The 18,015-nt window shown below is 35.6% G+C and overlaps 1 protein-coding gene across 1 annotated transcript; it reads left to right on the top strand.

Annotated features, from left to right (window-relative positions):
- The first annotated feature begins 2,727 nt into the window (after positions 1 to 2,727).
- On the top strand, positions 2,728 to 10,652 carry ntmt2 (N-terminal Xaa-Pro-Lys N-methyltransferase). Its single transcript, XM_073816786.1, has 4 exons — positions 2,728 to 3,125; positions 5,356 to 5,528; positions 7,603 to 7,855; positions 8,315 to 10,652. The coding sequence occupies exons 1-4, from the start codon at positions 2,951 to 2,953 to the stop codon at positions 8,569 to 8,571; spliced, it is 858 nt and encodes a 285-aa protein (XP_073672887.1). The 5' UTR covers positions 2,728 to 2,950; the 3' UTR covers positions 8,572 to 10,652.
- The last annotated feature ends 7,363 nt before the right edge of the window (positions 10,653 to 18,015 follow it).

An 18,015-nucleotide genomic window follows, 5' to 3' on the forward strand; every position in this document is an offset into this window, starting at 1 on the left:
TATGGGTGTGTACTGAAATTTCGTGAAAGAACGAAGAAGCAGAAATAAGCGGAAGAACTTCTAGCGCCATCTGTACATGTGGAGGTATGTATTGCTCACTTGAAATACGTGCTGATTTGTATTTTGATAAATGGTGAGATTGTTTTTCTTCAATGCATTTTATAGTGCACGCAAACAAAGTTTGAGAAATCTCGATAAATGTATTAGTTCAAGGCTCACAGTTTGAATTATCTTACCATTTACAGTTGGAATTTAAGTAGTTATTGGTTAGCCTCTAAACCGGATTCGTTTGTACAGAACTATTGCTGGCAGAATAATAAGGCTGTAAGAATACAGAATACTTTTTAACCACAAACCCATTATGCAATTGTTGGACTAAAAGATGTCATTTTTGAAGTCTTTTTCTCATGCACTGAGCCAGTCTTACTAGTTTTACTCATATATGAATTCAAAAAGTTTTAACAGAGGGATTTGTTCATAGAGGGATAGTGTTCATTAGCGATACTCGGATGTAAACAACAGCATGGATTGTACGATTAATATACTACTGAATACGTTGTTCTGCTCATTTATGCTGTCTAAACCATGTGTAGAAGCTGCTAAATCATATAGAGAAGGACTTACTAAGCAGGAAAGAGTGCAATATTTAAAAATAAATAAATAAATAAAGTTAATAGGTGGTAAGATACATACGGGCAGTATTAATTAAGATATTAGCTTATTTCACCTACCTGACTGGAAATGATAAGAACAAACACAAATGTTGTCAAGATCCTTGCCTTGGAAATCCTGGTTTGGTTTGGCCAACCACAAAGGCCTTTTGCTCCTCAGACATTTTTTTTTGTACTCTTCTCCTTGATTTGTTATAAATTTTGACAGTCTATAGTACTCCAAATGTTTTTCCAGGTCTGACCGATTAATACAGCCCAAAACACAGCTGGGTTCCACGGACGCAGACCAAGGAGGACACCACTTCTCCAGATAAAGCATGCTTGGCCTTTGCAAATGCTCATCTGGACAAAGAAGAAGACTTCTGGTCTTCTGTTTTATGGTCAGATGAAACAAAAATTTTATTGTTTGGCCACAATGTTGTAGCCTTCATTTGACATAAACCTAATGTTTTGGGGGGGTTTTTTTTCAGCCGGTGGACCAGGGAACCTTATCACAGTAAACGGCACGATGAAAAAGGAGCAATACATCAAAATTCTCAACAACAACATCAGGCAGTCTGCAGAGAAACTTGGCCTTGGGCACCAGTGGACATTTCAGCACGACAACGACCCAAAACACACAGCAAAAGTGGTGAAGAAATGGTTAGCAGACAAACACATTAACGTTTTGCAGTGACCCAGCCAGAGTCCTGACTTAAATCCAATTGAGAATCTGTGGAGGGAGCTAAAACCCTCCAACCTGAAAGAGTAGGAGCTCATCGCTAAAGATGAATGGGCAAAAATACCAGTGGAAACGTGTAAAAAGCTGGTCAGCACTTATAGGAAGCGCTTGATTGCTGTAATAGCCAATAAAGGCTTTTCTATTGATAATTGAGAAGGGTATGAATAATTTTGGACATGCCACTTTTTGTTCAAATGTAAATAAAAGATGAGTAATAATTTTTTCCACAATGATGCCTCTTGTACATCGTCTTATTATCTTCTGGGAGACGTCTGTGTCATTTCTTATCAAATAAAACCTTGCTGGTTGAATAAAAGTAACTTTAAGTCAGAATTTGCCAGGGTCAGGCTTGATTGTATCTAACATTTTATGCATAAAAACATGAAAAACTAAATTTTTATGAACTATTGACAGTATTTTCTGCTAAAAAAAAAATGTAACTCTAATATGTCAACAAAAGTCAACAAGAGGTGAAGAAATTTTAATCTAGCTTTGTCCAATGTTCAGATTTTAGTTCTGGAAATGTATGCATTATGCAAATTAGTTCATTTTAATTAAATATCACTTCATTTACATATTTAAATATAACATTTCAGAAAACTTGTATTACAAAAATTGCTTTATTGTACTGTGATGAATTAGCTAGGGAAGTATGATGATATTTCTTAGTCTGTTTTTTAAAACCTCAAACTAAATTGAAAACTCTTTTGTAGGAACTTTGTGGGACCTACATTATTTATAAACAGACTTCTCTAATTGCACTGAGCATGCATTTCCAATTTAAGCACTGGCTCAATTTGGGTTCCCTGAATATCACATACACTATGGTGATGATCATTTGGCAATTTATCCAAATTTCAAACTGCAATCACATGAGTAACACATGGCCCATGAGCTGACATGACTAAAAATGAGAGGCCTGATATCTCATCCATCTTATTTCTCGCTCTCTCTCTCCCTATCTCTCTCTCTTTGCTTTTTTACACAATTTGTATGTGTAACTCTAAAAACAATGTTTTTTTTTTATCAATTGTATGTTGCTATTGTAGCATATGGCTGCAGTGTCAATGCATGCAGACAATAAGCAGGAACAGCATGTTCAGATTAGATCCGCTTTGATCTTTCCTCACCACTGTGAACTTGCCACTAATACTGTGTATACAAACATGAGAAGGCAGTGCTAAGAATAGCCACTACATAAGCTGCCTTTCACTGACTGTGAATGAATGCATGACTCTCTGGTTCATGTGTTGGTATGCATTAACATGGCATTCTGGATGTGTCTGTGGAACGCAGGAGAAGGAGCTTCTTCTGGAACTGGAGAAGAAGGCGCCACCCCTCTTCTGAGGCAATCTTACCCGTCCCTTTTTCATTCCACCACTCCAGGCCTAAAACAGGTGATCTGATAAGATGAGGTAGTTTTAAACACTAGTCTGCTGAGAAAAGATCGCCAGAGGCCTCCTACAGATATAGCAGCACCGTGGTGTCTTCAGCATTTCTTCCAGACACCTAGAGCTACACATTATCACACACGCTTTGAGCCAATTTAAGATTCACAATGTCTGATTCCACCTCTATTATGGAGTTTAGCGGGACGCATCAAGCTTTCCGAGATCGCTGGGCGAAGACAGACGATGAAATGTGCAAGCACAGCATGTCTTTTCACTTGCACAATACTCTGAGGAAGGAGTTCTTCGCCAGCTACCTGTACCTCCTGGAGCAGATTCCTCTGGGTAAGATGTCGGAGTGCGTGGCACAATGAATTGCTTGTATGAATTATGACCCTTTGAAGTTTTCCTGCAAATGTTGTTGTGATAAGAACCGTAAGGCAGACATGTGGAGTATAGAGTTGTGTCAGACCGAATCCACAATAAATAAATAGTCTGCATCCACTAATATTCATACTATTGGCATATCTATCCCTATTAAAGCTGCTTCGGTGTACAGAGCCATGTGTACATGTCTACATACTTTACATTTCACTGAATAATAAAATCAGCTGTGACTTGTTGGTGCATTAGCAGCAATGATACCATATTTCAAAGTATTTCAAGGTGGTTATGTGATTTGGAGTAGTTTTGTTCAGTTGTTGACAGTGGTCGTTGTCTGAAGAATGTTAGCTTGCCCACACAGTGTAAACTGTAAAAGCAATAATCCAGTCTGTCAGTGTTACTGCAAGTTATTAGTTGGATTTAGAGGCCAGATTTCTTTCAGCAGACTCATTTGTATTGTTACTGATGAGTTTGATGTGGTATTAAATATAAGAACACATTGAGGACAATAGGTTTTACCCTTAGCCTTTACTCTAACATTTAACATTTTGGAAAGAGTTTTTGTTCAATTTAAAACTGTGAATTTTACTCAAAAAAGTAGCCCTAAAAAATATCTTCCTGATAACTAAAAAAGCTAGGAACTTGCTATTATCGTGCAAAAATGTAGTTTTTTAATGCATCATACATGGCATTAACTGTGCTTTTGACCACAATGGAAGACAATCATTCATATTTTTGACTGAAATTAACCTAGAAGTGTTTTGTGAGAATTTAGTCATAGTTCACCCAAAAATAAAAATTCTATTATCATTTACTCACCCTCATGTTATTCCAAACCTTTACGATCTTCCTTTTGTGGAACACAAAAGGTATTTTAAAGAAACCAGATTGTATGAGAAAAACATTTCTCAAAATATCATATTTTATGTTTCACAGAAAAAGTTTGGAATGACATGAGGGAGAGTAAATGGATATAGATGGATGACAGAATTAGCAATTCACAAAAATGAAAATTCTGTCATTAATTACCCTCATTTCATTCCAAACCTATAAGACCTTCGTTTGGAACACAAATTAAGATATTTTACGAATTCTGACAGCTTTATGATCCTCCATAGACAACAACGTAACTAAAATGTTCCTAGGCCAGAAAACGTAGTAAAGGCATTGGTAAAACCGGGCATTGGAACTTTTTCAGGTCCGTTGCTGTCTATGCAGGGTCAGAAAGCTCTCAGATTTCATCAAAAATATCTTAATTTGTATTCTGAAGATGAACAAAGGTCTTTAGGGGTCTTAGGGGTTTGGAACAACATGAGGGTGAGTAATTAATGACAGAATTTTCATTTTTGAGTTAACTATCACTTTAATGTCTGCTTTTTGGCTGAAATGTTTCCTAATGCTAGCAGGTTGTTATAATGTTGCCTCATGACCAATAAGGCAAAGCAGATGAGTGAGTGTTAAGCTATAAAGAGGGCCAACTAAAATATTCAGGACCAAAATAAAGTAGTCCACAGGGAATCACTGCCCAGTGTTACTATTTTTAACTTTGAACTAGTAAACTTGTGGTTCACATATCCAGCTCACAAGCCAGTTCTCTCACCTATATCCCTTAGGCAAGGTCTTCCCGCTAATCATCTAGTGATCTGATGTTTGACTCGAAAAGTATGCATTGACTGGTCTGTCCTTTAAGTGACCAGTCATTCGAGAGCAGATGCTCCAGCTGAACTTAATAATGTGACTTTAAAATGATCCTGACAAGAGTATCATATGTTGAGTTGCTTCATCCAAACTCCTAAATGTGTCAACAATAAACCATTGCTTTGCGCTGTACTACAACCCTGTCAAAACCAACAGTATCTTGATGCTTCAATCCCATTTGCTGAAAGAAGTCGTCTTGTAAATTCAGAGCTGTTACTCCATAAACAGATGCTATTAATAACTGCTACCTTTCAAAAAACTGCTTATGACTTAATGTCGTTGTGAGAAGTTAATGAGAAGATACAATTGCATTGAAACTTCATCTCATAACCTTACACTTGCACCCACAGCTGACCTTTATATTTCCACTACAACATAATATTAGATTTCTAGTAATTCAATTAATGGCTTATCTTTCTCTCTAGTGTGTGAAGAATCCAAAACACTCCCAACCTGTCTATATGTGACTATCTATATGTTTATTGCCCTACAGTGAAACTCTATGCCGTGACTTGTGAGTACATTAAAGGGGAGAAGCAGTTTTACTACAGGGCGCAGAACTTCTACAAAGATGTCCCGGCTTCAGAGGAAGGCATGATGGGAGATTTTGTGGAGATATCGGAGATTGACCTTGAAGGTTCAAGACAGTTCCTGAAGAAGTTTGTTGTATGTAATTTTCTCTTTCCTACTAAATGCGTATTATTCACAAGAAACTCACTGAAATAAACGTGAAAATCAATAAAAATATGTGACGATTCAAGTCAGTTAAGATGTTAAATGAATGGAGATACAGTTGGAGATGGGGGTTTTTGAGAGGAACTGACTGCCTTCAGAAAAGTTTAGATGGTATTTTCTTTTCATCTTTCCTCGGAATAATACATATTAATTTAGTATTTCAAATCGCTGTTTTGTTTACAGCGGTAACCAAGAAATGCTGCTGTTCCATAAGCGCCACCTGCTGTCAGGGAGTGAATTTGCATTTTCATTCAGCCTATCTGATATTGGTTTCGCGCAGATATGATTTAGGTAGCATAACTTCACAAAGCTAAAGTCTGTTTTTGCTTCAAATTTCAAAAATTCAGTGGTTGACCGTCATTTTTAATTGAAAAATCACAGGAAAAGCCCTAGTTTGTTTATATGAAGAGATTTATTATATTTGTAATATCTGTTTTGACTTTTTTATTTAATTTTGTTATTTGACATACAGTTGAGGTCAAAAGTTTACATACACCTTGCAGTATCTACAAAATGTTAATTATTTTGCCAAAATATGAGGGATCATACAAAATGCATGTTGAATCTATAAAAAAATGTATTAAAAAAATAGATGAATTTATAAAAATGACCCTGTTCAAAAGTTTACATACACTTGATTCTTAATACTGTGTTGTCACCTGAATAATCCACAGCTGTGTTTTTTGTTTAGTGATAGTTGTTCATGAGTCCCTTGTTTGTCCTGAACAGTTAAACTGTCCTCTGTTCCTCAGAAAAATCCTTTAGGTCTCACAAAATCTTTGGTTTTTCAGTATTTTTGTATATTTGAACCCTTTCCAACAATGACTGTATGATTTTGAGATCCACCTATTCACACTGAGAACAACTGAGGGACTCATATGCAACTATTACAGAAGGTTCAAATGCTCACTGATGCTCCAGAAGGAAAAACGATGCATTAAGAGCCAGGGGGTGAAAACTTTTTGAATTTGAAGATTAGGGTAAATTTAACTTATTTTATCTTCTGGAAAACATCTTCTGTAGCTTCTGAAGGGCAGTCCTAAATAAAACAAAAAAATGATATTTAGGCAAAATATAAAAAATGTACACATCTTCATTCTGCATCGTGTTTCCTTCTGAAGCATCAGTAAGTGTTTTAACCTTCTGTAATAGTTGCATATGAGTCCCTCAGTTGTCCTCAATGTGAAAAGATGGATCTCAAAATCATACAGTCATTGTTGGAAAGGGTTAAAATACACAAAAATGCTGAAAAACCAAAGAGTTTGTGGGACCTGAAGGATTTTTCTAAAGAACAGCAGGCAGTTGAACTGTTCAGGACAAACAAGGGTCTCATGAACAACTATCAGTAAACAAAAAAAAAAAAAAAAAAAACATTCAGGTAACAACACAGTATTAAGAACCAAGTGTATGTAAACTTTTGAACGGGGTAATTTTAATAAATTCAACTATTATTCTCTCTTGTGGACTATACATAAACATCTTTTATGTGAAATATCATATTCCGGTCAGTAGTAAATAAAAAAATAACATGCATTTTGTATGATCCCTCTCATTTTGGTAAAATAATAAATATTTTGCAGATTCTGCAAGGTGTATGGAAACTTTTGACCTCAACCATATTTAAATTTAAACAATATTAAACAATAAAAGGATGCCTTGTCATTTATAATTTGCCTTAAATTTCATTTTGCACAAAAGAAAATTGTGAGAAAATCATATTGTGAAATCAGTATTGTGAATTGTGTCACTTTATGAGTTGAGTGAATTGTTGTATCCTTACTTTTCAGTCTTCCCACACATACTCTTTATATAGTAAGGCCTCAAGATCAGAATGACTAAGCTGTACTCTTCTCTATAACGCTATTTGAACATGTGGTTAATTAACACATCCAAGTTGACAAATGGCATTCGCTTCATAAATAGTGTTCAGCTGTTCTGCTGAAACTTTGACCATGAACTTTGACTAGCACTTATATTAAATTATTATTATTTATGATTCTGATAGGGTCCAGGAAAGGCTGGCACCAAGCGAGCGCTAGACTGCGGCTGTGGAATTGGAAGGGTGTCTAAAGGAGTTCTGTTTCCCGTGTTTGAAACCATGGAGATGCTTGACATGATGGAAGACTTCATCCTCCACGCTCATGAGGAATACCTCGGAGATTACGCAGACAGAGTAGAGGCCTACTACCTTTACAATCTGCAAGAATTCACCCCACCTATAAAGAAATACGATGTCATCTGGCTGCAGTGGGTTGCCTGTGAGTGGATTATTTTATGTAACATATGTTTTGCAGTAATGTTTCACCTGCATTCACTTTAATTTGACTTTTGTTTTCTGCCCATCTACATTTGCTTATTTTAGTAGGCCAGGCTATCTTTGCCAGTCTGCTGTAATAAGAGCAACTAAATGCTAGTCAGAGTCTTTTGTTTCAGTATACAGTTTCATCTCCCTCACTGCAGGCTGTGTACATTTGACACCGGCGGCACAGATATCTATATGAAACTGCTGAAAACCATATAAGACTGTGGAGTATATGAATTCCTGGTGGTGACAGATTTTTTTTTAAACCTAACCAAAGTGACTCAGTCAACATACACCAACAAGGAAGCGTAGCTATCCAAGATGTAGAAGTAACATGTGTAAATGGACTATGAGCACTGACTTTGGACTTTTTGTCAAGAATTACATGATTCATGAACCATTTTAAATTTCTCAGGTCATCTTACTGATAAAGACCTGATGGAGTTTCTAATGCGTGCAAAGCAGAGCCTGAGGGCCAACGGTGTGATCATCATTAAGGATAACATGGCGCGGCAGGGCTGCAAGTTGGACCCCATTGACAGCAGCATTATTCGCCACCTGGACATCATGAAGAACATCATTCAGACAGCAGGCCTGACCATACTGGACATAGAAAAGCAGGAAGGCTTTCCTGAGGTTATCGTACCAGTATGGATGATCGCCATGCGCTGAAGGAAAGACTTGGGTTAGAAGCAGAGAATTTTGTAGATGTTGTACATGCACTTATGTATAGTTTTATAAAAGCATGCAAATTTATTTTTTATACCAATTACCAGCTAATATGCCAAACTGAAGTAATTTCATTTTTTTTTAGTAAGTTTTCAGTAGAAAGCAGGCTATTATGTTTCTACTTCATATACACTACCAGCCAAACATTTTATTATTATTATTATCAATATTTAAAACAGTTTGAGTACATTTTTTTCAGGATTCTTTGATTATTAGAAAGATTCAAAGGTCAGCATTTATCTGAAATAAAAAGCTTTTGTAACATTATACACTATTCACCATTTGAAAGCTTGGAGTCAATATCAGTTTTATTTATTTTTGGGGGAAAAAATTTATTTAGCAAGGACGCTTTAAATTGATTAAAAGTGATGATAAAGACATTTATAATGTTACAAAAGATTTCTATTTTAGATAAATGCTGTTCTTCTGAACTTTCTATTCATTAAAGAAACCTGAAAAAAAATCTACTCAGGTGTTTTCAATATAATAATAATAATAATGATAATAAATGTTTTTTGAGCAGTAAAGCAGAATATTAGAATGATTTCTGAAGGATCGTGTGACTGGGGTAATGATGCTAAAAATTCAGCTTTGAAATCACAGGAATAAATTACATTTTAAAATATATTAAAATAGAAAACTGTTATTTTAAATAGTAAATATATTTCAAAATTTTACTGTTTTTGCTGTACTTTGGATCAAAAAATACAGGCTTGGTGAGCAGAAGAGACTTCTTTAAAGGTGCCATAGAATGGAAAACTGCGTTTAGCTTGGCATAGTTAAATAATAACAGTTCAGTACATGGACATGACATACTGTGAGTCTCAAACACCACCATTTCCTCCTTCTTATATAAATCTGGTGTTTGCAAAAGACCACCGAAAAATAGGTTAATTCCAACATAACACCGACTATTACGCGATACTTACGCCCCCAACATTTGCATAGGCCAATCATCAGTAACGTCAGTACATCAGTAAAATCACTGAAGGGACATGGTTAGCTTAATGCTAGCGGTAGCCTGTACATAAGATTTTACTTACCACATAAACGGAGAGATGAGTGCACTGATGATGGCCAGTGATTTACAGATCCTGAGCATCACTAAAACATCAAAACTTGTGTGGTAAGTCCTTCTTGTTATACTACTCAGCTGCAGTATAAGGTTACACAGAGCACATGCGATCACAGTAGTGAGAGAAAAAATGTTGCGGATTCAAAACAGCAGATTCAACAAACCGCATATTAAAAGCGGCTAGAGTTAAATAAATGAAGCGGCCGTAATTAAATATATATTTCCTCCATGTGTTTCCTTACAAGCCGCTCTGTAAGACAGCCAATCAGAGCAGAGCTCCTCATTATTATGCAGGAACCTTCCAAATAAGGCAATAACAGAGCATTTCATTCTAGGGACAAATCCTAGGGTTGTAAATGGACCTGTAAAACCGTTTCTGCAGATTTTTTGGCCTTTCCTATGCCATATACCTTCTATGTAGATATCAGAGAACAATTTAAAATATTGTTTCAATGCATTCTATGGCACCTTTAAAAATCTTACTGTTCAAAAACTTTTGACTGGTAGTGTGCATGTAAGATTATGGTCATACAGAAGTGCAAAGATGTAATTCTGGATTGAACAAAAATCTGTAATGTAGATGTATTATTTTTTTTATATATAATTTCAGCTAGATGTATATAATTGTATTGCCCTTTTAAAAATATTTAGTATTTTGTATATTTACTGTAGTATCAGAAAGTAAATTATTTATTTATTTTTTACAAGAAAATAATGCTGTTGTCTATCTGATGTAACTGACAGAATTAAGTGTAATATGTTACCGCTATTTTGTCATTGTTTGTTTTTTAGAGTACAGAAATGTTAATCATTCTAAGTAATACATTTTAAAATCTGTATTAGTGACATTTCTTATTTCTTATCATTTTTCATGATGTCTCTCAAATGCTTGGGAAAATTATGTCCTTAAAATGGCGCTTTCATTATTTTTACAGGTAAAATGGGCAAATAAAATGACAACTAGAGGATCTTAGCTTGCTTAGAATGCAGAAGATATGATAATGAGCATCCTTCAAGTATTCTTGGTGTCTCTGAAAAGGATAGTTTACCCAAAAATGAAAATTCTGTCATTAATTATTGAATGTGGTAGTTGCGTTGCTGTCTGTGCAGGGTCAGAAAGCTCTCAGATTTCATTAAAAATATCTTAATTTGTATTCTGAAGATGAATGAAGGTCTTACGGGTTTGGAACGACATGAGGGTGAGTAATTAATGACAGAATTTTCATTTTGGGTGAACTATCACTTTAAAGAACTGGGGGATAAATATTGTCAACAAGATCAAAACGTCATTGTATTCCCCTAACCATGAAAAACCACACTGTTTAGGTAAATGGCTCTCAGATGGTGTCTTTGTACAGAGGAAGGGAATTATCCCTGGTTTTGACAGACTACTCTTTTGTATCTGCCTTGGGCTCTCTCCAAATCTGTCAGAACGTGTCTGCATAAAGAGCATCAGCAAGTCACCTCAAATATTCTGCATATAAGCCTCACAAAGATGTCTTGAGCAGTGCAGTGTAAAAATTCAAGCAGGTCTTTTTCCCAGTGAATAGGCGGTTTGTCAAGAAAAAAAAAACACAAACACTCACAGCACGCAATGCAGTCAGCCTGTTATGTTTTTGAGTGGTCTACGCTGGTTCTTTACCAAGCAAATTCCTTGCACTCAGGGGATTTTGGAAATACATTTTTCAAAGTTCAAAACACCCTCAGGCTGCAGTCGTATTTCTTTCATAAATCTATGTAAATAGCAGCCAAATGTCTATTCGCCTCTTCAGAAATGGTTAGCGTACCTGGCAGTTTCTGCTATCAAGTCTAATCTTTCTCGTTTCCTTCACAAGCAGTCTGGCAGCTAATGGTCTGTATTAACACAAATAACATTAATAAATTTGGTCATATTAGAGCTGAATTGGGCCAAGCTCCAGGCACAGAGAGTCAAACATAACATTGACAGACAACTGGGAGTGTTGCACTGACACAAGTAATTATCTACCCATGATTCTGTGCCTAGAGCTGGCAGTGGCCAGCGACATTAAAATGTAGGTTTATTTAACAATTATTTCTCATTTTTCAAAAAGACTAACGCTCATTTGTTGTGTCAAAGTTGCTTCAAATCTCATTTTAATCAAACTTAATAAGAATGTATGCCTTTCGTAACTAGACTTTAACCTCAAAGTCTATAACTACAGACTTGATAGCAAGAAAATTGGTCCTTGAGGTTTTGAAATGTGATCCAACAGATTGACATTTTATGGTTTGGGGTTGGAAAAAGAAAAATTAAATCTTAAAATATCGCCTTTAAATCATTATGAAGGATTGTGATTGTGAAGGATTTGGGGCTGGTCCCTGCCAAGAGAGTGACAAAGTTACAACCATAAATGTTCACTGCGTGTTGTCTGGGACGGGCTCTCAACCTTATTCTACATGTCAGCTCAAAGGCCAGAGATCAGTTACACATACTTTTTATAGGCCATGCTGATATTCAATAGTTTATTCAGATATGCACTGCCCCCTATCATGTACTGCTGATTACATTCATTTGATCTCCGAACTGTTCAAACTCTGACAAATTACATCAACGTAATGGTTTTAAATGGAATATTGTATTTTAAGTGTCAAAATGCCTACTGGTATGACACATTGCAGAAATAAGTAGGCCCAAGCCAACTTTCAAAACTGTTTTATGGTGCCTTTGTCTACTGGACATTTTCTTGGAAAGATGTTTCATCAGCTAAACAATTGGTATGTTGTCAACCAACAGTATAATCCATTGAACTTCTATCCTTCACAGCCTTGTTTTCATTCCAATCAAAAACTAAATGTAACGCTACCTGGACTAGGAATATTCAAAGTGAATATTTTCCATATTTGAGGGTCTTGGATATCAGAAAACCTCTATATATATGAGGGTTCCCCAAATTCTAATAATGGATTAAATCATAAAAATATCAAATAAAAAATAATTACATATATAAAAAAAACATTAACAAACTAACAAAATATTTGTATTTGTTTGCCTGCATGTCATGTGACCAATTACTATGGAAGCCTGTTTCCGCCACTGACTGCATTATTTTATGTATAATCATTTTACTGTGCTAATTAATTTAAATCATCTTAAATGTTCTTAAATTCTCTGTTTTTATTGTTGTTAGTGTTATTATTATTTTAAATTTTTATGATTTGTTTGCTGTTGCGATTTTAATTCCTTTTTATGTACAGCACTTTGAATTACCATTGTGTATGAAATGTGCTATATAAATAAACTTGCCTTGCCTTGCCACTGAATAAAAAAATTAAAAGACTTTTTATCTCACAAGTCTGACTTTTTTTCTAAGAATTGTGAAATATCAACTCGCAATTGCAAGTTATAAAGTCAGAATTGCGAGATATAAACTCAAAAGTTTCATTTAGACTCGCAATTCTTACTTTTTTCTCGCAATTGCAAATTTATATCTCGCAATTCTGACTTTTTTCTTGCAAATTCGAGTTTGTATCTCCCAATTGTTATTTTTTCTTGCAATTGCAAATTTACATCTTGCAGTTTTTACTTTTTTTTTCTCAGAATTGAGATAAAAACTCGCAATTGCGAGAAATAAAGTCAGAATTGCGAGATATAAACTCAAAATTCTGACTTTTTTTCCTCAGAATTACGTGATCTAAACTCACAGTTGCGAGAAATAAAGTCAGAATTGCAAGATAAAAACTTGCAATTCTGACTTTTTTCTAGCAAATGCAAGTTTGTATCTCACAATTCTTAATTCTTTCTCGCAATTGCAAGTTTATATCTTGCAGTTCAGATGTTTTTTTACTCAGAATTTTGATATATAAACTCGCACTTGCAAGTTATAATGTCAGAATTGCGAGATACATACAATTCTGACTTTTTTTCTCAGAATTACGTGATATAAACTCACAATTGCGAGAAATAAAGTCAGAATTGCAAGATAAAAACGCACAATTCTGACTTTTTTCTGAGTTTGTATCTTGCAATTATTACTTTTTTCTTGCAATTGCGAGTTTATATCTCACAATTCTGACATTTTTTCTCAGAAAAATGTAAACTTGCAATTGCGAGTTATAAACAGAATATGTTAAAAAAAAGAATACGTTCTCAGAATTGCGAGTTCATATCTGACTTAACATTGTGACTTAACTTGCAATTGCGTGTTATAAAGTCAGAATAGCAAGATATAAACTCTTGACTTCATGACTTCATTTTTCAGAATTGCGAGTTTATATCTTGCAACTCTGGCTTTACAACTCGCAATTGTGAATTTTCAATTATAAAACTTTATTTCTCATTATTGCTTGTAAAGCCAGAGTTGCAAGATATAAACTCGCAATTCTGAAAAATGAAGTCATGAAGTCAAGAGTTTATATCACGCAATTCTGAGAAAAAAAGTAAAAATTGCGAGTTTATTTACCCAATTCTTCGATAAAAAGTAAAAATTGTGAGATGTAAACTCCAATTTTGAAGGAAAAAAGACTGATATGTTCTCAGAACGGCAAATTTATATCTCACAATTCTGATCTAACTCGGAATTGCGTGTTATAAAAACAGAATTGCGAGATATAAACTCTCGACTTCATGATTTCATTTTTCAGAATTGCGAGTTTTTATCTTGCAACTCTCGCAGTTGTGAGTTTATATCCACAATTCTCAATTATAAAACTTTATTTCTCAGAATCTTGTTTATATCTTACAATTCAAAGAAAAAAAGTCAGAATTGTGAGTTTGATCCCCCAATTTTGAGATAAAAAGTCAGAATTGTGAGATGTAAGCTCGCAATTGTGAGAAAAAAAGTCAGAATTGTGAGAAAAAAAGTTGCAATTACCTTTTTTTCCTAATTATTTAGTGGTGGACACTACACTACATTACTGACATCAGGGAATATGTGAATGTTTTATTTATTATTAAAATAAAGTTGGCTAAATGTTTTAGGTTAAAGGGGTAAAAGTTTGGGAATCCCTATTGTAGATCATCAGGATTTAAAATTGATGTTCACATCACCACAGTACTTCAGAATTGTCTGGTTCCTAAATGTGGTCAGACTGGTAGAATGCATTTAGCCACAATCACCTTAAAATATCAGCCGCAAACCACGGCTGCCTCATCAATGATCATGTGACCCTGTTTGGCCTGGCCTGATGTGGTTGATTGGTCGCTGAGGTCAGACATTTGTCCTTGTGACTGAATTGGGCTTTTACAGTGTGTGGAATCAAATTTAACCACACTGGCACAAACAGTAAACAGGGTTGCCTTTAGTTTCGATGCCTGTTTTCCTAATTAGCGCAGCTTTAGCTACTAGCCTGACTAGTAACATGTGTTAGTTCTGCCACAACTAAGCCAAAAACTTGTTTTCGTATGCTGTATCATAGCTCGAGTGAAAGGAACACATTACCATTTCACTACTTTGCAAGGGTCTTCCAGCTAAATTAGATGACAGAAAAGGGAAGGAAATTATATGTGCAAGCCTATTAACTAACGCAAGCTAATTAGCTACAGCTAGCACCTAATTTAATGATGCTGTACAAAGTTTAATTGTAAACCCACCCAATTAGATTCAAAGGAGCGGGTAACAACACAATCCGTCGCTTGTAATCTGTTGGTTTTGCTGTTTGCAAAAAACTTGTATAATCACCTTGTAGGCATTTGCTTTTCCTCTCAGGCTTTGGAAGAATCATTGCTCATGCTGGTTTCAATTCGCTAACCTTTCAGATTACACTATAATGAGCTAAAATAACTCTCACATGCACACTGAGCCGGCCTGAACTGTTTTCCACCAAAGCTATTTAGGTTCATGATTCACTATTGGTTTCCACAGCAAGGGGGGGGGGGGTGTTTTTGTTGTTGAGAACAGTTTCTTCCCTTTCAGATTGTTTTGTGGTGAACTTCATTGTATTGCAGCTTGGCTCGTGAGAACAGATCACCATGCGAGAAAATAAATAAGCGTCTAAAAAGCCTGAGAGAGCCATTAAATCTAACGGGAGCAAAAAAGAGTGGACGTAGCGGCAGGTATTTCCTGCTTCTTGATCTTCTGGAGCTGAGCTCATTTTTCCCCACTGGGGGTTCAGGCTTGGTTTGTATAATAACTTGTGGAATAATGCCAACAGTCTATTATTCATTTTTCTTTGGGAGGAAAACAGTTTGGAGGAAAAAAATCATATGGCTGGAAATACAGCTGGTGATCTGTGTATCAACTTGACTGCAAAATTAGCATGGAAATGGATGTATACATTTAAATTCAATATTATTTACTGTTTAAAGGAGAAGTTCACTTCCAGGACAAAAATTTACAGATAATTTCCTCCCCCCTTTGTCATCCAAGATGTTCATGTCTTTCTTTCTTCAGTCGTAAAGAAATTATGCTTTTTGAGGCAAACGTTTCAGGATTTTACTCCATATAGTGGACTTCTATGGTGCCCGCAAGTTTGAACTTCCAAAATGCAGTTTAAAGGAACACTCCACTTTTTTTGGAAATGGGCTCTTTCTCCAACTCCCCCCGAGTTAATAAGTTGAGTTTTACCGTCTTGAAATCCATTCAGCCGTTCTCCTGTTCTGGTGATATCACTTTTAGCATAGCTTAGCATAGATCATTGAATCCTATGAGACCAATATAGCATCGCATTCAAAAATGACCAACGAGTTTCCATATTTGTCCTATCTAAAACTTGACTCTTCTGTAGTTATATCGTGTACTAAGATCGTCGGAAAATGTAAAGCTGCGATTTTCTAGGCCGATAAGATTAGGAACTACACTCCTATTCCGGTATAATAGTCAAGGAAGTTTGCTGCCATAATATGGATGCAGCAGGCGCAGTAATATCACGCAGCCTTTACCTTATCGGCTTTACATTTTCCGCCGGAAGCTATGCTAAAAGTGATATCGCCAGAAAAGGAGAACGGCTGAATGGATTTCAAATCGGTTAAACTCAACTTATTAACTTGGGGGAGATGGAGAATGAGTCCATTTCCAAAAAAAAGTGGAGTGTTCCTTCATTTAAATGCAACTTCAAAGGGCTTTAAATGACCCCAGCTAAGGAAGACCAGTCTTATCTACCGAAACGATCAGTTATTTTTCTTTTACAATTTATATACTTTTTAACCTCAAATGCTCATCTTGTCTAGCTCTACGTGAACTCTATGCATTCTGGGTCAATAAGTTAGGGTATCTCGAAAAACTCCCATCCCACTTTCTCCTTCAACTTCAAATCGTCCTACATCGCTGCAGAAGTACCGATCCAGTGTTTACAAAGTGACCGCACAAGGAGTAAAACAGCGATACAGGGCGATTTTGAAGTTGGAGGAGAAAATGAGATTGGAGTTTTTCGACATACCCTAACTGTCATGAACCAGAGTTAATGCAGAGCTAGACAAGACCAGCGTTTGAGCCTAAAAAGTATATAAATTGTAAACTTTTTTAGAAATTATCCAATCATCTCGCTAGACAAGACCCTTATTCCTTTGCCGGGATCGTTTAGAGCCCTTTGAAGCTGCATTTAAACTGCATTTTGGAAGTTCAAACTTGCAGGCACCATAGAAGTCCACTATATGGAGAACATTCCTGATTTTGTTACCTCAAAAAACATAATTTCTTTACAACTGAAGAAAGAAAGATACATTTTTGTCCTGTAAGTAAACTTCTCCTTTAAATAGTCAAATCTGATCAGATTCAAAAATAAACACCAGAGGATGGATTCAAAGGATAATTCTTTAAAAAAAAAGTTTTCTTTGATGAGTACAAAGTTCAAAAGAACAGCATTTTTTTAAAATAGAAATCTTTTGTGACTACAAAAGTCTTTACTGTCACTTTTGATCAGTTTAATATGTCCTTACTGAATAAAAGATTTAACTTTCAAAGTTACTTGTAATTTTAATGTACTGCAAGTCACTTTGGGCAACAACAGAAAAATGTGCTAAACAACCATTACCAACATGACTGAAGCCTAATGCAATTACATTTACAGCTCACAGCATGTTGATTCATTTTCATTAATTTCACATTGGTTGGCTTCAACCAAAGAATGCAGAATTTTTCTAAGCAAACAGCCATCTCCAGGCCACAGCAAAGCCCCTGCTAATGAGAGAGCAGGCAGCTTGCTCACCAATTTCGAGTACGATTTATGAAGCGAGCTGAGAAATATGACTTTAATAATGGTAACAAATGGCAGAGCTGCTGTCGGGATTGGCACATGGTAGCGAGACTGAAGCTATAGAGGAAAATAACACCCCAAGGCCAACCGCTTTTGGCAAAGTCATTCTAACGAACTGTGAAAATGCTTTGCAGTGTGTCAGATATGGGCACAGCAGAAAC

Source organism: Garra rufa, chromosome 13 (genome assembly GCF_049309525.1).
Source record: "Garra rufa chromosome 13, GarRuf1.0, whole genome shotgun sequence".
Lineage (NCBI taxonomy): Eukaryota > Metazoa > Chordata > Actinopteri > Cypriniformes > Cyprinidae > Garra > Garra rufa.